At 36.3% G+C, this 21213-nt stretch overlaps 1 protein-coding gene across 3 annotated transcripts in view; it reads left to right on the top strand.

Annotated features, from left to right (window-relative positions):
* The window catches only part of LOC145671258 (glutamate-gated chloride channel-like), a 186589-nt gene that overhangs the window by 60749 nt on the left and 104627 nt on the right, over positions 1-21213 (top strand). For all 3 annotated transcript variants that reach the window (XM_081740201.1, XM_081740191.1, XM_081740181.1), the window contains exon 2: positions 9604-9695. In XM_081740201.1, the coding sequence (XP_081596327.1) occupies positions 9632-9695 (64 nt within the window). In that variant the 5' untranslated portion in view covers positions 9604-9631. The remainder of the gene's footprint in view (positions 1-9603; positions 9696-21213) is intronic.

Below are 21213 nucleotides of genomic sequence, written 5' to 3' on the forward strand. Positions count from 1 at the left end.
GCTATTCTTATTCTTTCTACAAATGATGGATCTTCTCTTTGGTTTCATGTCAAACATGCACACGTAATGAAAAGACGCTGTTGATAATAATAATAATAATATGAAATATTACTAGCTAACTCGTGTGTGTATTTCGACAATATAATTTTATATTATCATGTGGAAATAAGTAAGGCTGGCTGGCGTCCCCCCCAATTTTTTCGATATGCCTTATGGGTCCACGGTGTCCAACGTTGGTCCCATTCCACTATCACCTCCTGTTATCTCGATATAAGTTATCGACATTTTGCCTAAAGAGGGCTCTGCCGTGACCCCATGACTCCCCATGACAATGACTCTTCGTTCATTTTGCATTGAAATCGCTTATTTTTCTGAGTACTATGAGTGCTTACTGTCCAACGTTGCTCCCATCACTCTACAATTTCCCGTTCTCTCGATATAAATTGCTAATATTTTGTTTGTAAGGGAGATATGGCATTACAATCATTACGTTTGAAGAAGATATTGCCTTGCCACAAACAACACCTATTATTATTATTATTATTATTATTATTATTATTATTATTATTATTATTATTATTATTATTATTATTATTATTATTTTACTTAGCACTAATGTTGCCTAGCTTTATTTGCAATGCAATGTGTTACTAAAAAGCAAATCAAATAACACTCCTCGCCATTCACGCTCCCGAACTCAAAATATATAATTTACAGTTCTCTGTGTTAGGAGAAAGCACATTTATTATATTCTTCTTTCAAATAACACGTTTCACAAGTTACTACACTTTCAATGTGTAATTTCATATCATCACTAATAATCATCTTGTTCCGATAGCAAAATAACCCCCCTCCTGCAAAAAAAAAAGCCTGACCGTAGCGAAAGGACGTGAACCTTCTTTAGGCGATTAATCGGGTCCAATATTTCAATAAAAGAGGATAAAAATGAAATGAAATGAAATCTTTGAGTTTTACGTCCCACGATTATGCCGGCTAGGCTAAAGGAGACGGTGATGGTGAGAGATGAGTGAAATGGTGGAATGAAGAAAAGTGGGAGGAAACGGGAGAACCCCGAGAAAACCCACGAGCACGGTGTTTGTCCACCACAAAGTTCACTTAGCGGGGGCTGGGATAAAAGAGGATAAGTCCTTGCACACAAATATTTCAGTAAAAGAGGAAAAGTTATTCAAACTTTCTGAATACCTATTTATGGGCGAAATTTGGTTCCCTTGGAACTTTTTAAGAGTTTGAAGGGCCGCCATTTTGGACATTTTTATCTGATTATACTGGTTAACGAACTCATCAAGATATTTCAACAATTAATGTTTATGCCAAGTTTCGTCTCAATCCGCTGAAAATTAGGGTGGTTATGGCATTCGCAAATAGCGTTATATATATACAGATAGATAGATAAATAGACACACAGAGGGAGAGAGAAAAAGTGTTTTGCTCCCTTCTCGCACCTGTGGTGCGTCAGAGCTAAACCGGGCCTCTTTGCAAAACGTATTGACCAGCCTAATCTAAACACAACCCTCTTACTTGCTAACGTAGAAACGTGGTCGGGAGGTGTAAGGCATGTAGACATTGTATTTTTAATAACCATGAGTATGGATTCGAACCCCTCCACTTCCATGTTTTTCTTTTTACTTTTTGCAGCTACGTCGGAACGTTCAATTTTTATTCTTTACTAATTTCAAATGGCGTTTACATTCAAAATAAGAGGAATTTTGGTGGTATTTGTTTGGATATTCTTCTCTTTCGAAATGAAGAAAAGAATAAAACCAATACGCAAAGACAAAAAGTATTGTCAGTACTAAACATTACCAATAATAATTGCTACGAAAGACTAAATACGACCTCTTTTACCATCTCTCATGAGCTGTATGCATTATTAAAAAAATTTGTTTAATTGTCCTTGCCGGGGATTCGAACTCGCGATCTTTGCATTTGTAAGCTAGCACTTTAACCACTACACCAAGATCATGGCGTGAATAATGTTTAGTTGTCGGCGTATTTGTTGTATTTGTGTTTTATATTCCCACTTTGACAATTTTTAGTCTTTTTTCTCCGTTTAAGAGCTGTTTCTGGCTTTCTCTTTCTGTGTCGTCCTTTATTTGCACTATGCACTATTCGTATTCACAGCTTGTGTCCCTCTGCAATGTCTTATTCAGATTAGACTTTTCTTTTTGCCCCTCAGTAAACATTTGATTGATTTAATTCTCATACTCTCCATGGATGGAGCGCAGGAATGCCACACTCGAAAAATAGGTGTACATTTACTTTCCTGACAGATAATACATCGTCAATCCATTTTGTGCAATTCATAGTTCATTATTTCAGCTTTCAGAGATGGGCAGGAACAAGTTCGAGCGAGTTTTTTTTTTAACTCGACTCTATTCGAAACAGAAATCTTTGAGCTCGACTCGAAAACTCGTCTCGGAAAATTTCCTCCAACTCGACCCGAACTCAGGTGAAGTTTAGAGCCAAGTTGAGCCAAATCGAGCCAAATTCTGTGTGCAGTTTCAACTACTCTCTTCAAGTATCCTACATAGACAATATAATTATTATCAATATTACTACTGCTACAACTTTTATTATTATTATTATTATTATTATTATTATTATTATTATTATTATTATTATTATTATTATTATTATTATTATTATTATTATTATAAGAACACAGCGTATAAACAAGAAAGACAGGCGTTTTATATCTGAATATTAAAAACTAGTTGACTGCTGACCTTGGTAGTCATGAAGTCTAGGAAGCAAGGACATCGTTCACGAGGTTCTCGGTTTGAGTTCCGGAGAAGCAGGTATTCGGGCTCGAGCCAAAAATTGTTAGAAGTTATAGGGTGCCGGGCAAACATGTTCAAAACTGCTCGGCCCAGGTTTAGGGTTGTCAACGGCTCGGGTTATAGTTCATTCACTATCGAGCTAAGCCGAGAAGTTAGCCGAGCTTAAACTCATCTAACCAAGCTGGCTCGAACCCTCAGTTGAGCCGGACCCAGTCGGTGGCTCACCCAAAGCGAGCCGGCTCGAACCATGGCCTACTTGAGCCGAATCAAACCGAGCCGATGGACTCGTTTCAACCCAGCCTGCTCAAGCCATCGGCTCAATTGAGCCGAGCCGATGGTTCATCCCAACCGAGTTGTTTCGAGTTCTTCGCTCAGTTGAACCAAGCAGAGCCGGGTGACATTACTACCCGGATTGGGCTTTTTCTTGGGCTCAACAATCTGACCGGCAGATTTCAGCTTTCATGGTAAGAGTTACAGTATACACTTATATTGATGTTCAGGACATTTGAGGCTGTCTCGTTATAAAAATCTATTGGCGTCTTGTTATCGCGACAAGACGAGATGTGAGTAGTGTCCCCTCTCATGAGCAACACTAAAAGTATTAGACATTACTGCTTCAAATCTCATGGTTTCACTTTCCAGTTTAATCAAGTCATGATTTCAAAACGAGTTAAAACGAGCTGAGCGAGCAAGCTATTTCTCAAACTCGACTCGACGAAACCTAGAAAGTTTCACTAGATGCTGTGGTTAAAATGGTAATAGCAGCCAGAAACCTGTGAATTAGGAAACACTTTCAGCACTCGAGATTCGTTCTGGCCAGACCACGTTTTAAGAAATGAAAACAGTTCTTTGTATGTTCATTCTATTTTATCTGGCATCGATGCATACGCGACTGGAATAACCAATGTCTTACCAGGTATGGTTCCTATATCTGCATGTATAGTGTACAATAGGGAAAAATACTTGAAGTTAGTTTGTTCTGTCCTCCCACCCCCTACAGTGAAAGCGGTTTTAAGATGAATCCATGATTGACAGGTGGACCGTTTGAAAATGCACCACACATGTAGAATGATTAATCTGATAAACAGGGCCGTGTGAAATCGGTCGATAATGAGCAGCGTGTGACACTGCACCGGGCAAAATTGCACGGAATCATTCTACAGGTGTGTGTTATCTGGAATAAACTTAAACCTTTGACCAGTTGTTAAAGTTTGTCGGCTCGTCCTGGAGTAAATATAGCAAAGGAGGGATTTGTTTTTCACCCTTCAGTTGCTTTGCCTCAGGCAGTCTACTGACGAAACGCTACAAACGTCCAGTAAGAAGAAATTTACAAACAACAACAACCAAAAAAAAAAAAAAAAAAAAAACGCAAGTGGCGAGCGCAAAAAGTAAATTTCACGCCTACTTCGAAGTTGTTGCAGGAAGCATCTCTATGGGTTATGCAAACTACGCAAAAAATCGAAAAATGAAGTGGCAATAAAAATGAAAAACAGAAAAAATTCAGGACTAAAAAAAAAGAAAAACACATTTTATCAGCGCATAACGAAGCACAGGAACTATTTCCAGTAAAGCAGCAAAAAACTGGAAATATTACAGATTTCTTTAAACCTGGTTTGATTATAACCATTATTATTTTATTTTTTCTTTCTCTTTTTGGCCAATATTGCTAAACATATAATAATAATAATCATTATCATAGCTATTCTGCCATTATTGGCCGGTCACTTGATGTAACTGAAAAGCTTCGATGTACTGTGGTAATCAGCTAGTTTCTACGTCTTTACGTAATAATTTTCTGTTTTAATACCTTCATTCAAGTACAGTCTCCTTCGCCCCTCCCTCCCTTTCCTTCTACCATACCCTCTAGCACGTCCCTCATAATATAGTTCCTCCTCAGCCAATGTCCCAACGAATTCCTCTTCCTCCCCTTAATTAAATCTAAAATGGGCTGAAATAGTGTGACGTCACATCTTTCTCGTTGCCATGGTAATCGCCATTTTATTTTCTAAACAACAAGTAACCTAAATACCTAAAGAACCTATGCAAAGCAGAATAATGGTAAAATATTTCGGAATTGCAAACATTAGAATGAAATCAACGAAACTGAAAAAAAATAAATAGAAAAGGTAGTTAGGTAAGAAATATGTTAAATACTGCTATGTGCATGACAAGTATTGAGATTGAAATCAGCGAGTTCACAGTTCACACGTCTTGCAAATATTTCCCTCTGATATCGTATATTTTGAGAATTTCTACATTTTCAGATTAAATTAAATTTCAAAATGTACTCACCCAGGAAAAACTTACTCAGGATGGCTGGCCTGAAAATGATTTTACACTTTTTCGATCGATTGTCCCCACTGGGAATCGAAGCCGTTACCACTTGCACCAAAGAGAGAACCATTTCAATGAGAATAGAGATGTTAGAGAGCCACGCCCAATCAAGCGTCCTGGAAATTTCATATTAAGGAAATCACACACCTGAAGAGCAAAATGGGCTGAAGCAGGGATACCAGATAGTGCTGTCTATGACCATGGAAGCAGTGTTGCCAATGCCAGAATTAAAATTACACTGATATTGTTCTCTTTTTAAACCTAGTGACACGGGAGCATCTTGTGCATCCAGTGCTTGGAATATTATTTGAAAATATATCAACAATGCATACAATAAATATGTGTTATCCTGTTGTTTTGATGTTAAGAATATAATGAAGCTAAATTTCGTTTATTAAATCGATTATCAAAAAGTTAACTTTAGGATATGTTTAGGTAAATTTATAATCCGGTACTAGTTATACTTAATCGTTCTGTTTAAGTAAAATTATTACAAGTTTTATAATACATAAATTATTATTTCTGATAGTCTGAGGCGCATGTTTATGTTTCAAACACAGATTAGCCTTCCCCATAGGATTTACACTGTCCAGTTTTCTTCAAAAGAATTACTATCACGGAAATGCGAGGTGCTACCAAAAATTTCCAAGAATTTTAATTTTCCCGGTCAAACCATTAGTAGTACGAGCTCCCACCGCTAGTTGCCTCTGTCCCTTGGCGAAGCACATACATTTCTGAGCTTTAGCTGGTTTTATTACATCGTGTACTGCTAGGTCTCCTCGAATTTCGAAGTAGTTGACGTAAAGGAACAAAGACTCTGCATTAAATCATTAGTTAAAATAGGAAGCTCACCTATTTTAATTATGTGGTGGCTGCCGGCGACTTTCTGTTTGTATTATAAAATCAAATTGATTTTGTTGGTGTGAGGTGTTATTTCTTATCATTAATTATTTAATTTATTTCTAGTTCTATACTCAGGACGTTGCCCATGTTTTCAATTAAGAAAAATCAACAAGAAACATGTAGACAGTAATGTAAAGTATCACAGAATATTAATAAAAAAGTTAACATGTGTTTACATACTAATATTTACAACTTAATTTTATAAATGCATATCGGAAACTGTTCTCAGAGATAAAGATATCTGTTGTAAATGGAAGTCTGTTAAAATCAGCGGGAAGCCTGTACATAAGCGACCTTTTGACTATTACAAGTCCGAAACATAGGATAGATTCTAACTCGGTGTTGTGCGAATGGGTACTCTGAAATTAAGTGTAGAAACTAGATAATGACTGATTTCCCATTGTGTTATTTTATGTAGAAATAAAATACTCGTTTCTTTCTTGCAACGAGTAGTATACGATGCTATGTTGAGTGTTCTGATCATAGTTTCAGTATTTGACCTACGTAACTCTGGGACTAAAAAGAACAAAAGGACAGGGTCTATGTCGGAAAGATGTGTGGAACAATCCATAGACCAATACAGGAGAAATCAAGGCCTTGTAATAAGTAGCTAGTAACGTTAATTTTTGAAAATCTGTACAACATTCGTATGTTTTTATTTTTTGGGGTAACAGTAGCAATACAGTATGTTTACTGAAAGAAAGCTTGTCGTCAACATAATATCAAGATCATTACGCGAATGTACATTTTGAATAATTATATTGCCAATAGTGTAATTTTGTTTATTATTATTATAATTATTATTATTATTATTACTACTATTATTATGTGGTATCGGTTTACAAGAACAATGACAAGTTAAATCTAAGTAACTACAGGCCGATAACCTTATTGAGTATATTGACTAAAATTTTTGAACTATCATTCACAAACATTTGTTTTTTAATGTAAAAAATATATTGCAAGAGTCACAACATGGTTAGGGCATTAAAATATGTTTTCTTTTACCACATAATAGGAAACATATTTTAATTATTCGGATTTTAGCAAGCTGTAATGAATGCATATTCCTAAACTGTGAATTTATTTTAGAATTTTTAATGTAACTTAGTAGTTTTTATTTTTACTTTTAATTTTAACCAATCTCTGTGAAATAACGGATTTTGTCTACTATGCAATGAAAAGTAGATCACAAACTGGTATTATATACATTGACATGAACATTGATTATAGATTCCTATTAGAAGTCTGCCGAATAGGTGTAATACCCTTGTATCTAATATTTTTTGAAAGCTATTTGACTGGTAGAAAATACCAGAGTAAAATTGGAAATGTCTTTTCAGATTCATTCACTATCAGTAACGGTGTTCCTCAAGGCGCCCCTCTGGGTCCATTATTTTTCTCAATTTTTATTAATGACTTGTTAACAGTTTTAAATCATACCAACATCTTACTTTATGCTGATGACATTAAGCTTTTTAGAGTAGTAAACAATATTGAAGTCAATGTTAGGCTACAAGAAGAAAAATGAAATGAAATCTTTGAGTTTTACCTCCCACGGTTATGCCGGTTAGGCTAAAGGAGACGGTGATGATGAGTAATGTATGAAATCGTGGAATGAAGAAAGTGGGAGGAAATGGGAGAACCAAGAGAAAACCCACGCACACGGTGTTTGTCCACCCCAAAGTTCACTTGTCGGGGGCTGGGATTGAACCCGGGACCCCAAGCATCAGAGGTGAACGCTCTACCACTGAGCCACCGCTGCCACCAGGCTATAAGAAGACTTAAGTAGAATCATTACATGGTGCAAAGGTACGGTATGAATATAAATTGTTTGAAAACTAAGTGTATGACCTACAGCAACAAATCGCAATACTATGTGAGTCAATATGAAATACAAGGTACCATAATACAGAAAGTTGACAGAATGAAGGATTTAGGCGTAATGTTTGACAGCTCATTAGGCTTTGGTGATCATATATAAAATGTATGTAATGAAGCAAAAAGAAAATGGTTACCTGTTTAATCAATGGCCTGCTTTCTGTCAGTCTGACACATATGTACCCTTATATTAATTCCTGGTAAGGTCGAAACTAGAATATACATCGGTGACTTCGAACAGCCTAACAAATACTCTCGTGAACAAACTTGAAATGGCCCAAAAGTGTTTTATTAGAATACTTTGTTTTAAGTTAGGACTCGAATACTACTCTAGCATATATTAATATCAGAAAACATACTTTAAATTGGAACAACTGACTGACAGGAGAAAATTGATTGATTGTGTATTTGTACAAGGTACTTGACAACCGATGTACCTCGGACTATATTTCAAAAAATGTAGATTTTAAAGTTCCAACATATAGTACAAGGGTAAAAATTTTATTGGAACCACATAATACGAAACATATTTTAATTTCTCTGATTTTAACAAGCTATAATGAATGCATGTCCTAAACTGTGAATTTATTTTAGAATTTTTAATGTAAATTAGTGTTTTTTATTTTTACTTTTAATTTTTGACTTCGCATTGTTTTTAGTAATTGACATAGACAACACTGTCAGTATTTTTATTATCAATAATTTATGTTTATGAGGTAACCAATTTTATCACTAGTACTATACATTATAGCGCTAAAATAATGTATAATAAGACCAAGTGCTCTATTCTTGCTGTGGTTTAGCTGTTTCCAGCACGCAAAATAAAGTTTTATTATTATTATTATTATTATTATTATTATTATTATTATTATTATTATTATTATTATTATTATTATTATTATTATTATTATTATTATTGGGAATGAGACTACAAACACAAATTGTTACGGAATACTGGCGCATACATTTGTATTGAATAATGGTTGTTAGGATAGATTCTTTGCAAACAAATCATGTTGGGTAGCAAAAAATCAAAATGGATAGGTAAATTTAAGAATCTCTCGTGTTGTCTCATGGATTGGAATCTCTATATCAAATTTGGTTATGTTAATGTGAAAAAAGTGAAATGATATCTTTAAGTTTTACGTCCTACGTTATGCCGGTTAAGCTAAAGGAGACGGTGATAATGGGAGATGAGTGAAATGGTGGAATGAAGAAAGTGGGAGGAAACGGGAGAACCCCGAGAAAACCCACGAGCACGGTGTTTGTCTACCACAAAGTCCACACGGCGAAGCAGGGACCCCAAGCTCCGGAGGTGAACGCTCTACCACTGAGCCACCGCGCCCCCTTAGGTTAATGTGAGGATTTGCTTGGAACATTATTGGTAACGAAAACTCTCAGGTGGAAATATGAAAGTATAGTCCAATAAATATGTCAAGAGTAAGTAGAGTGTTTATGTTTGATCTTGTACTTGCGTTAAGCCTAATTCAAAGCTATGGAACGTACGTACTCTTATGAAGAAGGAGCTTCTCAGTTATGTATAAGATAATAATAATTATGGCACAGTTGCAATTTATATGTTCCATACATAAATTTAATAAGGGCTTAAGATTTAGTTCTTAATTCTTTGAAAACTTAAATATTCATAATTCTAATAATTATCAATTATTATTTATTATTTAAGGTCTCAAGATGCACAGTCTGATGAATTAATGGAACTATTGCAGTCTGGAAGATACATGAAAAAGATGAGGCCGCCCGGAACAAACGTAACAGGTAAGGACAGACGTTTATATTATAGTCCAAACGTTAGAAAACAGTGAATTCGACATCTTTTTGGTGTCCAAAATTAGACGGTCTTCCAATAGCCCTTCCAGTTGGCCTAGGGTCTAATGCACATGCGTGTATTTTTTTTTTTCGATTCTCGGTGTGGGAGCATTGAACATATTACAATGGTTGGATACCAACTTAAGCTGTATAGTATCATTCCTGAAAACGGATGTTAAACCTCAAGGAATAAACAACAAACATCTCCTTAGGACTTGTACAGAAAAGATAGAAAGAAGTATATTTCTCTAAGGCACACGAGATAAAGAAAAAATGTTCCAAAATTTTGTTTGGGTTTTCAAACGCGTAACACAAAGGAAAAGATAAACATTTTATTTGATTTTCTTCGCGAAATGGGTATGGTACTTTTTTTTTTCTGCCTTTCTCTCTTCTCGCTGTAGGTAAGCAAAATCTTTGAGACTATCTATTTGATCGCCGATGGTCCTCCTGAAGTCAAAACACCACCCAGTGAACTTGAACTTTAATATATACAAGGATTTTATAAAATAGAGGATCTGCCCATACAACAAAATTGTGAAGCCATACGTCACATCTTTGCCACACCTACTCTGCCCACTCCGCGCCACTAAGATCGCAATGTTTCGAGCCAACAATCATGGCGGAAACGAGAGTAGCCAATCAGACGTGCCGGCTCAGACGATGGTCGGTTGTTTTTCGGCTTTATTGAGCTCATACGATGAAGATACGTATGAGCAGATCCTCTATTTTATAACATCCTTGGATACATGCCTGTAAAACATTCCGAGCAGAGTTGGAGAATTTTTTCTCTCTCACGTATGACTTTAACGAAAGAATACTTTCTTTTGTTTCTGTCTTATCTTCAAACAATGGCTAACGAATCAAAATCATCATCCAATTTGGAGAATGCTTTGAATATCAAGACTCACTGAAAATGATGTATAATCTTTCTATGATTCCAGTATTTCAGCCTACCCGGTACATTTTACTTTTGAATTTTCATTGAATGTTCAACTATTTAGATAGTTCTATTCATATCAGCATTAACTGAATATTAAAACATGATACTTCTCAGTTGATATTAATAGAATCGAAAGTTGTAGAACTTCTCAATAATCGCAATTGATATTACAATCTCCCTACCCTTTTAATCATATTATTTGTGTCCAAAGTTGTTTGGATATTACCTGTTCGGTCTGATCTCTTAACTGCGATAAATCAAGACACATGTAATCAAAGCACACTGATTTGTTGTGAACCTACTGACGTTTGTAGTTCTCTGCAAAATAGTTTACTACTTTTAATTATCACTTTTATAAGGGTAAGCAAGAAAGTTCTGTGGCTTTTTTGTAGACGTCTGTGTTCAATTGGCTTCACACCGTGACTTGAATGCGAATGAAGATAAGGTGAAGGTCAGTTGTTGTTGGATTATATTCAATATACTACCTGGTTGCGGCAGTTCAGTTACACCGTGAACTTGCGTAAGGACAGAGTGAACATGGGACCTCCACAGAGTGTCATAAGAGCGTGCATGCTGTATGAGTTCAAACTGGGTTCAAACGCCGCTGCAGCAGGGCGGAAGATATGCTAGGCCTTTGGCAAGGCTCACATCACTATGTAGACAGTGTAGTGGTGGTTTAACAGGTTTAAGGACGTTGACGAAACACTCAAAGACCCACCGTGTGCCTGAAGATTAACACATGTACAAAATGAAGATCTTCGGGCATCAATTGAGACGAAAAGTGGCCACACATATTAGGAACTGGGACTACAATTCAGCGTAAGTGGAGAAACCATTCGGCAGCACCTCTGTCAACTTAGGAAGCACTACAAATTGGGTCGATGGATCCCAAATGATTTGACTCCGGGCCAAAAGACAACGCGAGAAGATACATGTGTTTCCTTGCTGTCTTGTCTGAGGAAGGAGCCATTTCTGGACAGCATGTTGACATGTGATGCAAAGTGCATCTGTATGAAGCTCCACAACGCCGTCATCATTGGTTAGCATTCCATGAACCGATCCCAAAACAGCCGAAACCAGCATTGCACCAGAAGAAGGACCTCCTGTGTGTTTGGTGGACTGCTCGAGTCACCGTGCATCGGGAACTGCTACCAGCTGGTCAGAGCATCAATGCAATGTGTACTGTCAGCAGTTGAGCCGTGTTCAAGAAAAACTCAAAACTCTCGAGCAAAGTGGTCCTCTTGTTACAGGACAATGCTACACCCCACGTGGCTAGGGTGACCCAGGACAACATCCTACGCTTTGGATTGGAAACACTATTGCATCTGCCGTACTCCCCAGACATTGCACTGTCCGATTATTACCTATTCCATTCCTTGGACAATCACCTTAGAGGACTCCATTTAAATTTCTAGTAGAGGTACAAAATGCACTTGATACCTTCTTCTCTTCACGGCGCACCAAGTTCTAGCGCGATGGAATCCATGGCCTTCCAGAACGTTGACAGAAGGTCGTCGATGCTGATGGAGACTATTTTGATCTTCCAGGTACGTCTTAGGTGACATATCGATGTTGGAAGGTGGTGGGTGAAAAAGCGACAGAACTTTCTTTGTTACCTTTATACTATAAAACAACCATATTAATTACATTATTATAAATGACAAAATATAATACAGGTTCTGTAATCGAATATTAGTAATGAAAATATAACCGCCATCTGGTTATAGGAGTATTTTTTGTGGACGCTCTGTATATTTCGTAAAGACAGTGAATATTTTTTCGATTTATACTTTATTCTGCGACGCAAATAAATTCTTTCTTCGGTTTGAATTACTTCCTTACCACGCAACTGGACAAAGAAGTCTTTCATTGTTTTCTCATATATATATTTAAAACATTGCTTTTTGGTGAGAACATTTCAGTAAGTGACGAACCATTTCAAGCGTTTCTCCCTGACTTATAAATATGCACAGTATATATATTCTGCAGTTATTTGGAACTGAATTAAGTGATTTCTTTAATCATTTATGGAAATACTAGCTGACCAGATGTTCGTGCACCGGAATGGCACCAGCCTTATCGCTTTTCCAGTTCGTTATCTGCACTTTCTCACGTCCGAGTTATCGCAATGTCTCGTGCGTCGTGGCCAATGGACTAAAATTAACATAAATTCCTTTCCGTATTCTGTTTGCATGTGCATACAGGTGATTTAACTGAGTGTTTTTTAGAATGAACTGCCAACATCCTTCAATGAACCATTGCAGCTCGTATCTCGAACCTTTACGCTCGAGGAGTTTGACTCCAGGTTTGGAAGCCGTAACCACGCACGTCGCGTCGGGAATTAAGTATGACTTTGTGTTATTTTATTTTATTTTATTTATTTAGTTCAAGCACAACACAACAGGCTCTAGGCCCAATTATTGTGTTGCCTTTGACAACGAAATACATATTAATACAAAACAATGAGATATACAAATAATTAAAAGAAATACACATTACAAAATAAACAATTTAAAAAAACACATTCATATTGTCTTTAGCATATGAGCTCCTTATATGCCGTTTTCAAAACATGCCTGTTTAATTGCTCTTTAGTACACACTTTCCGACATGCTAAATATATAAATATTGAAGTCTTTTTCGACTTCATTGTGGAGAGTGCTTATCCTCCATATAGGAGATTTCCGAAGGATATTTGTTCTTGCCTTTCTTTGATAAAACGTAGATGTGTTTCCTATCCTCGTTCTGGTTGATGGGACTTGAAAACAAAGCAACGAACGCAGCTCAATAGAGTCAGTTTTATCATGTATTAATTTATATAAAAATATTAGATCATTATATCTTCTTCTTTCGTATAAAGTGGGTAGTTGATAATTTTCCAGTAACTCTCTGTAAGATTCATATTTCGGGTAAAGCCCAGTTTTCCTGTACGTTAGAAGTCTTAGGAATTTTTTCTGTATTCCCTCAATCATATCACAGTATTTTTGCATATTTGGTGTCCACACAACAGTAGCATATTCTAACTTTGACCGAACGTAAGTGAAGTACAATTTCATTAAAGTTAAATCATTACGAAACTCTTTACCTAGCCTCATGATAAAACCAAGGTTTCTATAAGCCTCGCTCGTTACTGTTTCCATATGATGCTTAAAGGTTAAATTTTGATCAAAGAAAATTCCAAGATCTTTGATATACTTGGGAGAGCTTAATTTTGTCCCATCAATCGAATAAGTATAGTCTACATAACTATTCTTACGTGTAAAACGTAGGAAGTTACATTTATTTACATTCATTTTAAATTTATTTTTATTACACCATTCCATAATGTTAGTTAAGTCTTGTTGTACTTTCTCGCAATCATCAATTGAATCTACCTTAATATATATTTTGAGGTCGTCTGCAAATAGAAGACAGTTAGCATGTTTAATTCTAGTCGGCAAATCATTCACTGCTAAGAGAAACAAAAGCGGTCCGAGATTTGAGCCCTGGGGAACTCCTGACAAAGCATTGAACTTTTCAGAGATGCACCCTTTATAAACAACTGATTGCGTACGGTTACTTAAGTAGGAAGATATTAACTGTTTGTACTCTTGAGAAAAGTGGAAAGAGTTTAGTTTGGCTAGTAAAATGTCATGAAGGGGCACAAGCTATTAGCCGGTGAAGGACGTTTTCTTACGGCTAGTCCCAACTAGTGAAGTCCCAGGTTCATAGACCTTGTGCGTATAAATTATAAACGCGCCCTCCAACATTAGCATTCCACATTGGAGACATTTTGCTGAAGACTCATCTCAACTCTTCAGGATTGTTTGGAGCAGCAACTAGATTGCTACGTGGGATTATCCCGGCAACGTTTCCACCAGTGCTAATCCCCCAAGTTCGTCAATCGTGTAAGAAAAGCATTTATAATCTCCTATATATAAATCAAAGTGATAAAGGGCTACAGTGCATTAAAAAGGCGAAGTGTGATTTTAGTAATGAAGATAATTATACATATTTTGTGTTAAGTGTTGTGATCATTTCTCTTCGTAATTTTTAAATGGTATTCTAATAAATAAGTATAGTGTTATTTAATCCAGTGTGTTTTCGTTGCGTGTGTGAATGATATTTGTGTGCGTTATGGTCTAGATGACCGTCTGATCATCCGCGGGGTTTTCGAGACGAGATATCCAAACCTCTCGGCGCCTAATGCTCATCTCATCATTGAGACCGACGAGCGATTTTGAAACAATTTGTAATCCCTTCTTGGAGAGGTCCTTCAACGTCCTACCTAGGTAAGTCCAGGTCTCCAGGAGAATACTTATTGGTAGAACAACGAACCACGAACACCGAACTCAAGTTGGTTACAAATAAATGGCCGACTGAACAGAGACTGGACGTCGAGTTGGTTACAAAAATATCCACTGGATTTCCCATGGGTTTCAAGGCATATGTGATTGTCACAATAGAATTTTTAAGAATAATGGAATAATCCACAAGATTTCTCTTGGATTTCAATGACATGTGTCTGTTACAGCAGAAACGTTAAGAATAACATAAAGCTGTTGTTAACGATTACAAGTTATATGTTGCATGATTGGAAAATGAACGTAAGTAAGAAATACCTTGCAAAATGAACGTAAGTAGGAAATACCATATTCTACAATAATGCTTACTCTTTGTTTTAGAAAGCTTACATAAAAAAAATGTGTCGCCACACAAAAATTATGTAAAATAACAGATAATTATTCTTTTAAACGTACAATTATATATCTTATAGAATTTGAAGCACATAACAATATATCTTGAGATCTGTTGGACAAAACGTACAACATTGGTCTTTTTAGATGAATGATTGTTTATTGTAACACCAAAGAATCGTGTTACAACCATGAATAAAGTCGTCTGCGATTGGAAACATCCCAAAATTGCAGTTATGTCATTTATGACGCCGCAATATTACTGATATGGCAAAAGGATATTCTCACTTAATGCCTCATAATTATATTATTTGCGTCTTGTTGATAAATCAATTTCGGTACAATTGGCAGCTAGGGACGTAAACACTTGCTCCAATTCTGTGACGCGGAGGAAGACCTGGCCGTCTAAAGTTTGAACCATCGTATTTGTATTAAAACCGTCATTAATGTCTTGTTAGATGGTATCTTTCAAATCTGATTGCTCCCTAAAAGTTCCAGGGTTATCGTGAGCGGAAATGGCGTATTTACGATTTTGTTTCGGGTGGGGGAAGGTTGCTAATTTTATTCCTGGAAATGTGCAAATTCTGCAAGATATTTCATTTACTTTAATATAGTAAATAACATTTTTGGGGGTGCGGCTTAATCCCGGAAGCCCCCCTTAAATACACCATTGGTGAGCAGTGACGGATGTTTGGAGGAATAACTTACAAATATTATAAGTTCTATTTGCACGATCCTTATAAATCGAGAATCACGCTAATCGAGTTATTCCTTTACTATGGAATTGAGTGGGAAGAGTTTTGGGCGTGGTATTTAAAACTGATCGATATGTATCTATTCTTTCAATATTACCTTAGAAGATCTTCTCGTTCCACTTCACATCACTTTTAAAATCACTTGTCATTCCACTTCACACCGCCTTTAAAATCACTTGTCATTTCACTTCACATTACTTTTAAAATCACTTGTCATTCCACTTCACACCGCCTTTAAAATCACTTGTCATTTCACTTAACATTACTTTTAAAATCACTTGTCATTCCACTTCACACCACCTTTAAAATCACTTGTCATTTCACTTCACATTACTTTTAAAATCACTTGTCATTCCACTTCACACCGCCTTTAAAATCACTTGTCATTTCACTTCACATTACTTTTAAATACAATTGTTATTCTACTTCACACCGCCTTTAAAATCACTTGTCATTTCACTTCACATTACTTTTAAAATCACTTGTCATTCCACTTCACACCACCTTTAAAATCACTTGTTACTTCACTTCACATTACTTTTAAAATCACTTGTTGCTCCGCTTCAAACTTGATTGTCCCCCAAAAGTTCCACAGTTATCTTGAGGAGTAACGGACAGATGGAGAATAACTTTAAAATATTATAAGTTCCACTTGCATGATGCTAATAAATCGAGAATCACGTTAATCGTGATATTCCTTGACTTCTTACAAGTAACACTTCCGAAGTGCAACACTCCAATTTTGATAAAATTTGGCAGGTAGATACTACACATAAAATAATCGAATACTTGTTTTTTTTATTTTCTGCGGAGAAACGGTATTAGGGGGCAAAAGCCCCCACCCCAAATTTTGCAAGTTGACATCCGAAATCCAAGAACAACTGAATCGAAGTGAATGAAATTGTGCACAGATATTGCAGACGTAAAATGAGGGAATACGGGTTTCGTATTTAAAAAAAAAAAACGGTTGGGTGGGGCACGGACCCCTCCAAACCTTAGATCACGAAATATCAAAAGTGCTAGTAACAGTATGTCAGATGTGTGTAAAGGACATGGAGAATTGCAAAGAAACTTTGTGTATGAAAAATAGGCAAAAAAAATAAACCAATACTGTTGTGCAACATTGATGACTTACAGTACTTGATATCACTACGACCCGAATATGGCGACTATTAATGTTAACTATATGACTTCTACATAGGTGTAATGGAAATGTATGACTGAGAAGCCAGACAGAGTGCCGTAACTAGAGGGTGTAATCCGGGGGCAGACCACCCCCAACATCTTCTCACCTCAGTTGCATGAAAACGCTCACCTTTGAGTCCAGTTTTTTTCTTGCATTATGTTATACGCGTCATGTAATTCAAACTAAGCAAGAGAAAAAATATATCACACTCTTCACGTTTTCGAGATATGCGCATGCGCACAATTATTTGCGGATTGTGCGCAGTTTTGCGCAGGTGCAGACAATTCGTTTTAAAGCTATCGTGTATCTACTATGGCTTGCAAAGTTTGCTTGATCTCGGTGGAGCCGTTCCCGAGATATCACGACAAATGTCACGTTTAATGAATCGATTGTGTCTCAGAAACTATGTGGCCAGACACCTTATGGATGTGTCACAGACCCTTTTGGAAGTTAGTAGTTAAAATCGAGACCGACTGTACCAGTGAACACCTCCAGCGGTAGCAATAATGCTCAGCGCTATATAATGTCATTATTGGTTTCACTACTGTAAGAGATTATTATTATTATTATTATTATTATTATTATTATTATTATTATTATTATTATTATTAGGGCCTATTATAAAAATATCAAACAAATGTGTCACGATGTCCTGGGTCTATAAAGTGTGCCGTCAGTTAAAAAAGGTTGAGAACCACTGTTCTAAACAATTGTTAAAAGGATTGTATTATTTAGAACAAATTAAATTATTTCTAGGAATACTCCAAACTCTGTCGTAGCTCATTCGCCTGATGTGATTGTGTACATTTCTTGGCAAATTTTCAACCAATACAGACTGTCTGGCATGACAATTTGGAATTAAGCCATTAATCTTCTTTAGGCGCGTGCCCTGGCGCTTCTTTGGACTTCTCAAGTTCACTAGCTTTTTAATGGATGCAAAGTACATAGCTTTACAGTTTTTTTTTTAAATTATAAAATGTTACAATTGACTTTGAGATAAAATATAACGTAACCTTAGTGACCTTTTTAAGTGACCTGCAATAGGTCACATAAGATACCACTAAACATATATATATGTCTGATTTATTGATAAACCTTCAAAACATACCGACAGTTATATTACTATATTAACATTGCTTTTAAAATTATTTTGTTACCAAGCAATTCCATGTCACATAAGAAATAGGAAGTTAAGACAGTTTTACAGCTTCATTTTTTATCCAAAAGAAATTTGAATAATAATGAGAACGAAAAAGATGTGAAAAGTGTGTGGTTTATAAAGAGATTGTTGGGACTATGGGACTACATCCATGTTGAGGAACAAATGATGTACTCTAAAATAGGGAATAATTTTCGTTATAAATTTACAGCAAACTATATTAATTTACGAAAGAATAGTAATGTTCAAGGTACTTCCTTATGTAGGTAGACATCTATGAACGTGGAAATAGTATAAAGAACTATGGTTAATGACTATGCGTCTAGCCAGCTTGTAATTACCACCTACACAGCATTGTGCATGTTTTTCGCACTTCTGTTCTGTTATGGCACAATGCTAGTCGTGTTCCCACACTGTATCTTGCGTCCCACTGCGTGAAACCTACATATTTCACGCTCAATTTCCTTATGGATCGTTGGTGTGATCCTTTTACAGTGGCGGGTCTAGAATACAAAAACTGGGGGGAGCCAGAACCCAAACTATGATAAGTATATCCAGGGGTAAAAGTGGGTCTGAAAAGGTAGGGGACAGTAGGTTGCGGTATGATGTCACGCCGTTCCCCTGCCTATCTTTGCCCATTGTAATTCTTTTTATTAACTGAGGGGACCCCGTACAAATGTTTTTGAAGGTGTGAATATGGCGTCCCCCCGTACTTTTACCCCTAGGTATATCATGAGTTTCCTATGAACTTTCAAAACTATATATAAATAATACCTTAAATTAATTATATCACTTAAAAAGCTGGTGAACAACCCCCGGCCCTGTGATAGATCCACCGTTGCACTTCAATTTCAATTTCACATGTACCGTACTACCGAATTCTAAAATCTTAAATACTAATATTAAAGGGCTGTTTACATATTACGTAATGCTATTTTTGACCAATTTTTACCCCCTCTCCCCCTAGTCACTCGCCATGTGGTGGCGCGGTGGCTCAGTGGTAGAGCGTTCATATCCGGTGCTTGGGGTTCCTGGTTCGATCCCAGCTAGTGCCGTGTGGACTTTGTGGTGAAAAAACACCGTGCTCGTGGGTTTTCTCTGGGTTCCCCCGTTTCCTCCCACTTTCTTTATTCCACCATTTCATTCATTTCTCATCATCACCGTCTCCTTTAGCCTAACCGGCATAACCGTGGGACGTAAAACTTAAAGATTTCATTTCATTTCATTTTCATTTTTCCCCTTCGCCATGTAACACTTTTCGCTTATTGTTTTTTCATTAATTTTGTGCTAATTTTGAGGTTGTTAGAATACAAGTCTAATTTTAATGACAGAACATTTTAATGTAAATGAATAAATTCTGAAAAAAATTGTAGTGTTTTGTTTCTTTAATCAATAAATCAAAGCATTAGAAAATCAATGTATTTAGTACCATAATAATATTTTAACTCCATAAAGTTGTTTAATTACAACTCTTAATTCTTCGAAATACAACCCTGTCGTTTCCCAAACAGATCACACTTGTTCTTTTAGATCAGTGATGGTGATTATCAAGGACAAAGTACTGCTGGAAGATGCAGATGAAACGGGATGTAAAGTACTGAGATCGACCTCTTCTTCCGCCTTCCTGTACTTCTAGTTTGGCAATGTCGACGATGCAGAGAAGTTCTTCTTCTTGTCGACCACAGATTCAACATGGCTGTATACGTCAAGGAACAGGACATCTCGTTTTTGAACAAGTTTTCGAACATCTTCTTTGGATTTTGAACTGCAGTCTACAACCTTTCAAACTCCTCTTGTCCTAGATCAGTGCCAGAATGCGAATAAACTCAATTTCTCCAGTAAAATTCAAATCCAAACAACAAACAATTCAGTACGAGATGACAATCCAACGAGTTCGGTTTTTAATATCTTATTTTGGTCTGCAAATCGTGGATTGTTCCGTCGCGGAAAAATATTTTTTTCACGAAAAAGAATTTGTTCTATTTGATGGGTGAAGTTCCTCAGAAGGGTAGACTCAGTAGTGATTCAAATCAAAAGTTTTGAATTATATTTCCAGGTACAAGGATACGAGTGGGAACGCGAGGGTATTTTTAAGCAGTGGTCAGAATCGCTAACAACTAACTCCAGAAAAGCTTCGTGTGCCGTAACTGCAATGCAGCAATAGCCACAAAACGGAGTTGTATTGTAATGCACTCAGAGTTCGTCACTAGTCATTCTGGTGTGTAGCAGCGTCTTCGAATCCCTTCTGCATGATTCATTTTATATAAGGCTATATGTTTGTAATTTCCCAAAACAATAGAAATATTTATTTTTTTTATAAAAAAGAAAAGAACAGAATAAAATTATTTATTTAAGATATTGCATGTAAGTCTGAGAATAAAAACAAAATTTATAGCAAAAATGAACTGCTTTACCTGTGACGCTGTATATGGACCATCTTTCTCCGTTTACAATTCTAAAACTATACAGAAAATACAGAACTCGTGCATTAGGTTTGCATTTAACTTAAAGAAATCGGAAGAAATCGGAAATTTTAACAATGTCAAGAAGAAGATACCTACGTTATAGTTGTCTGATATGTAAAATCCTTAAAACTCAATCCCCACAATATTTATATTGTAAATTTACAAAACGGTTACAAATTCACTTTCACGTTACGCGTAACAGTGAGAAATTCAATGTACAAAGACTTAAACTGAAGATAGTGCAAGGATCATTTTCTAGAGCAGGTCCGAGAGTATGGAATGCGAT

The sequence above is a fragment of the Thermobia domestica genome, chromosome 2 (assembly GCF_964235325.1).
Source record: "Thermobia domestica chromosome 2, izTheDome1.hap1.1, whole genome shotgun sequence".
NCBI classification, from domain to species: domain Eukaryota; kingdom Metazoa; phylum Arthropoda; class Insecta; order Zygentoma; family Lepismatidae; genus Thermobia; species Thermobia domestica.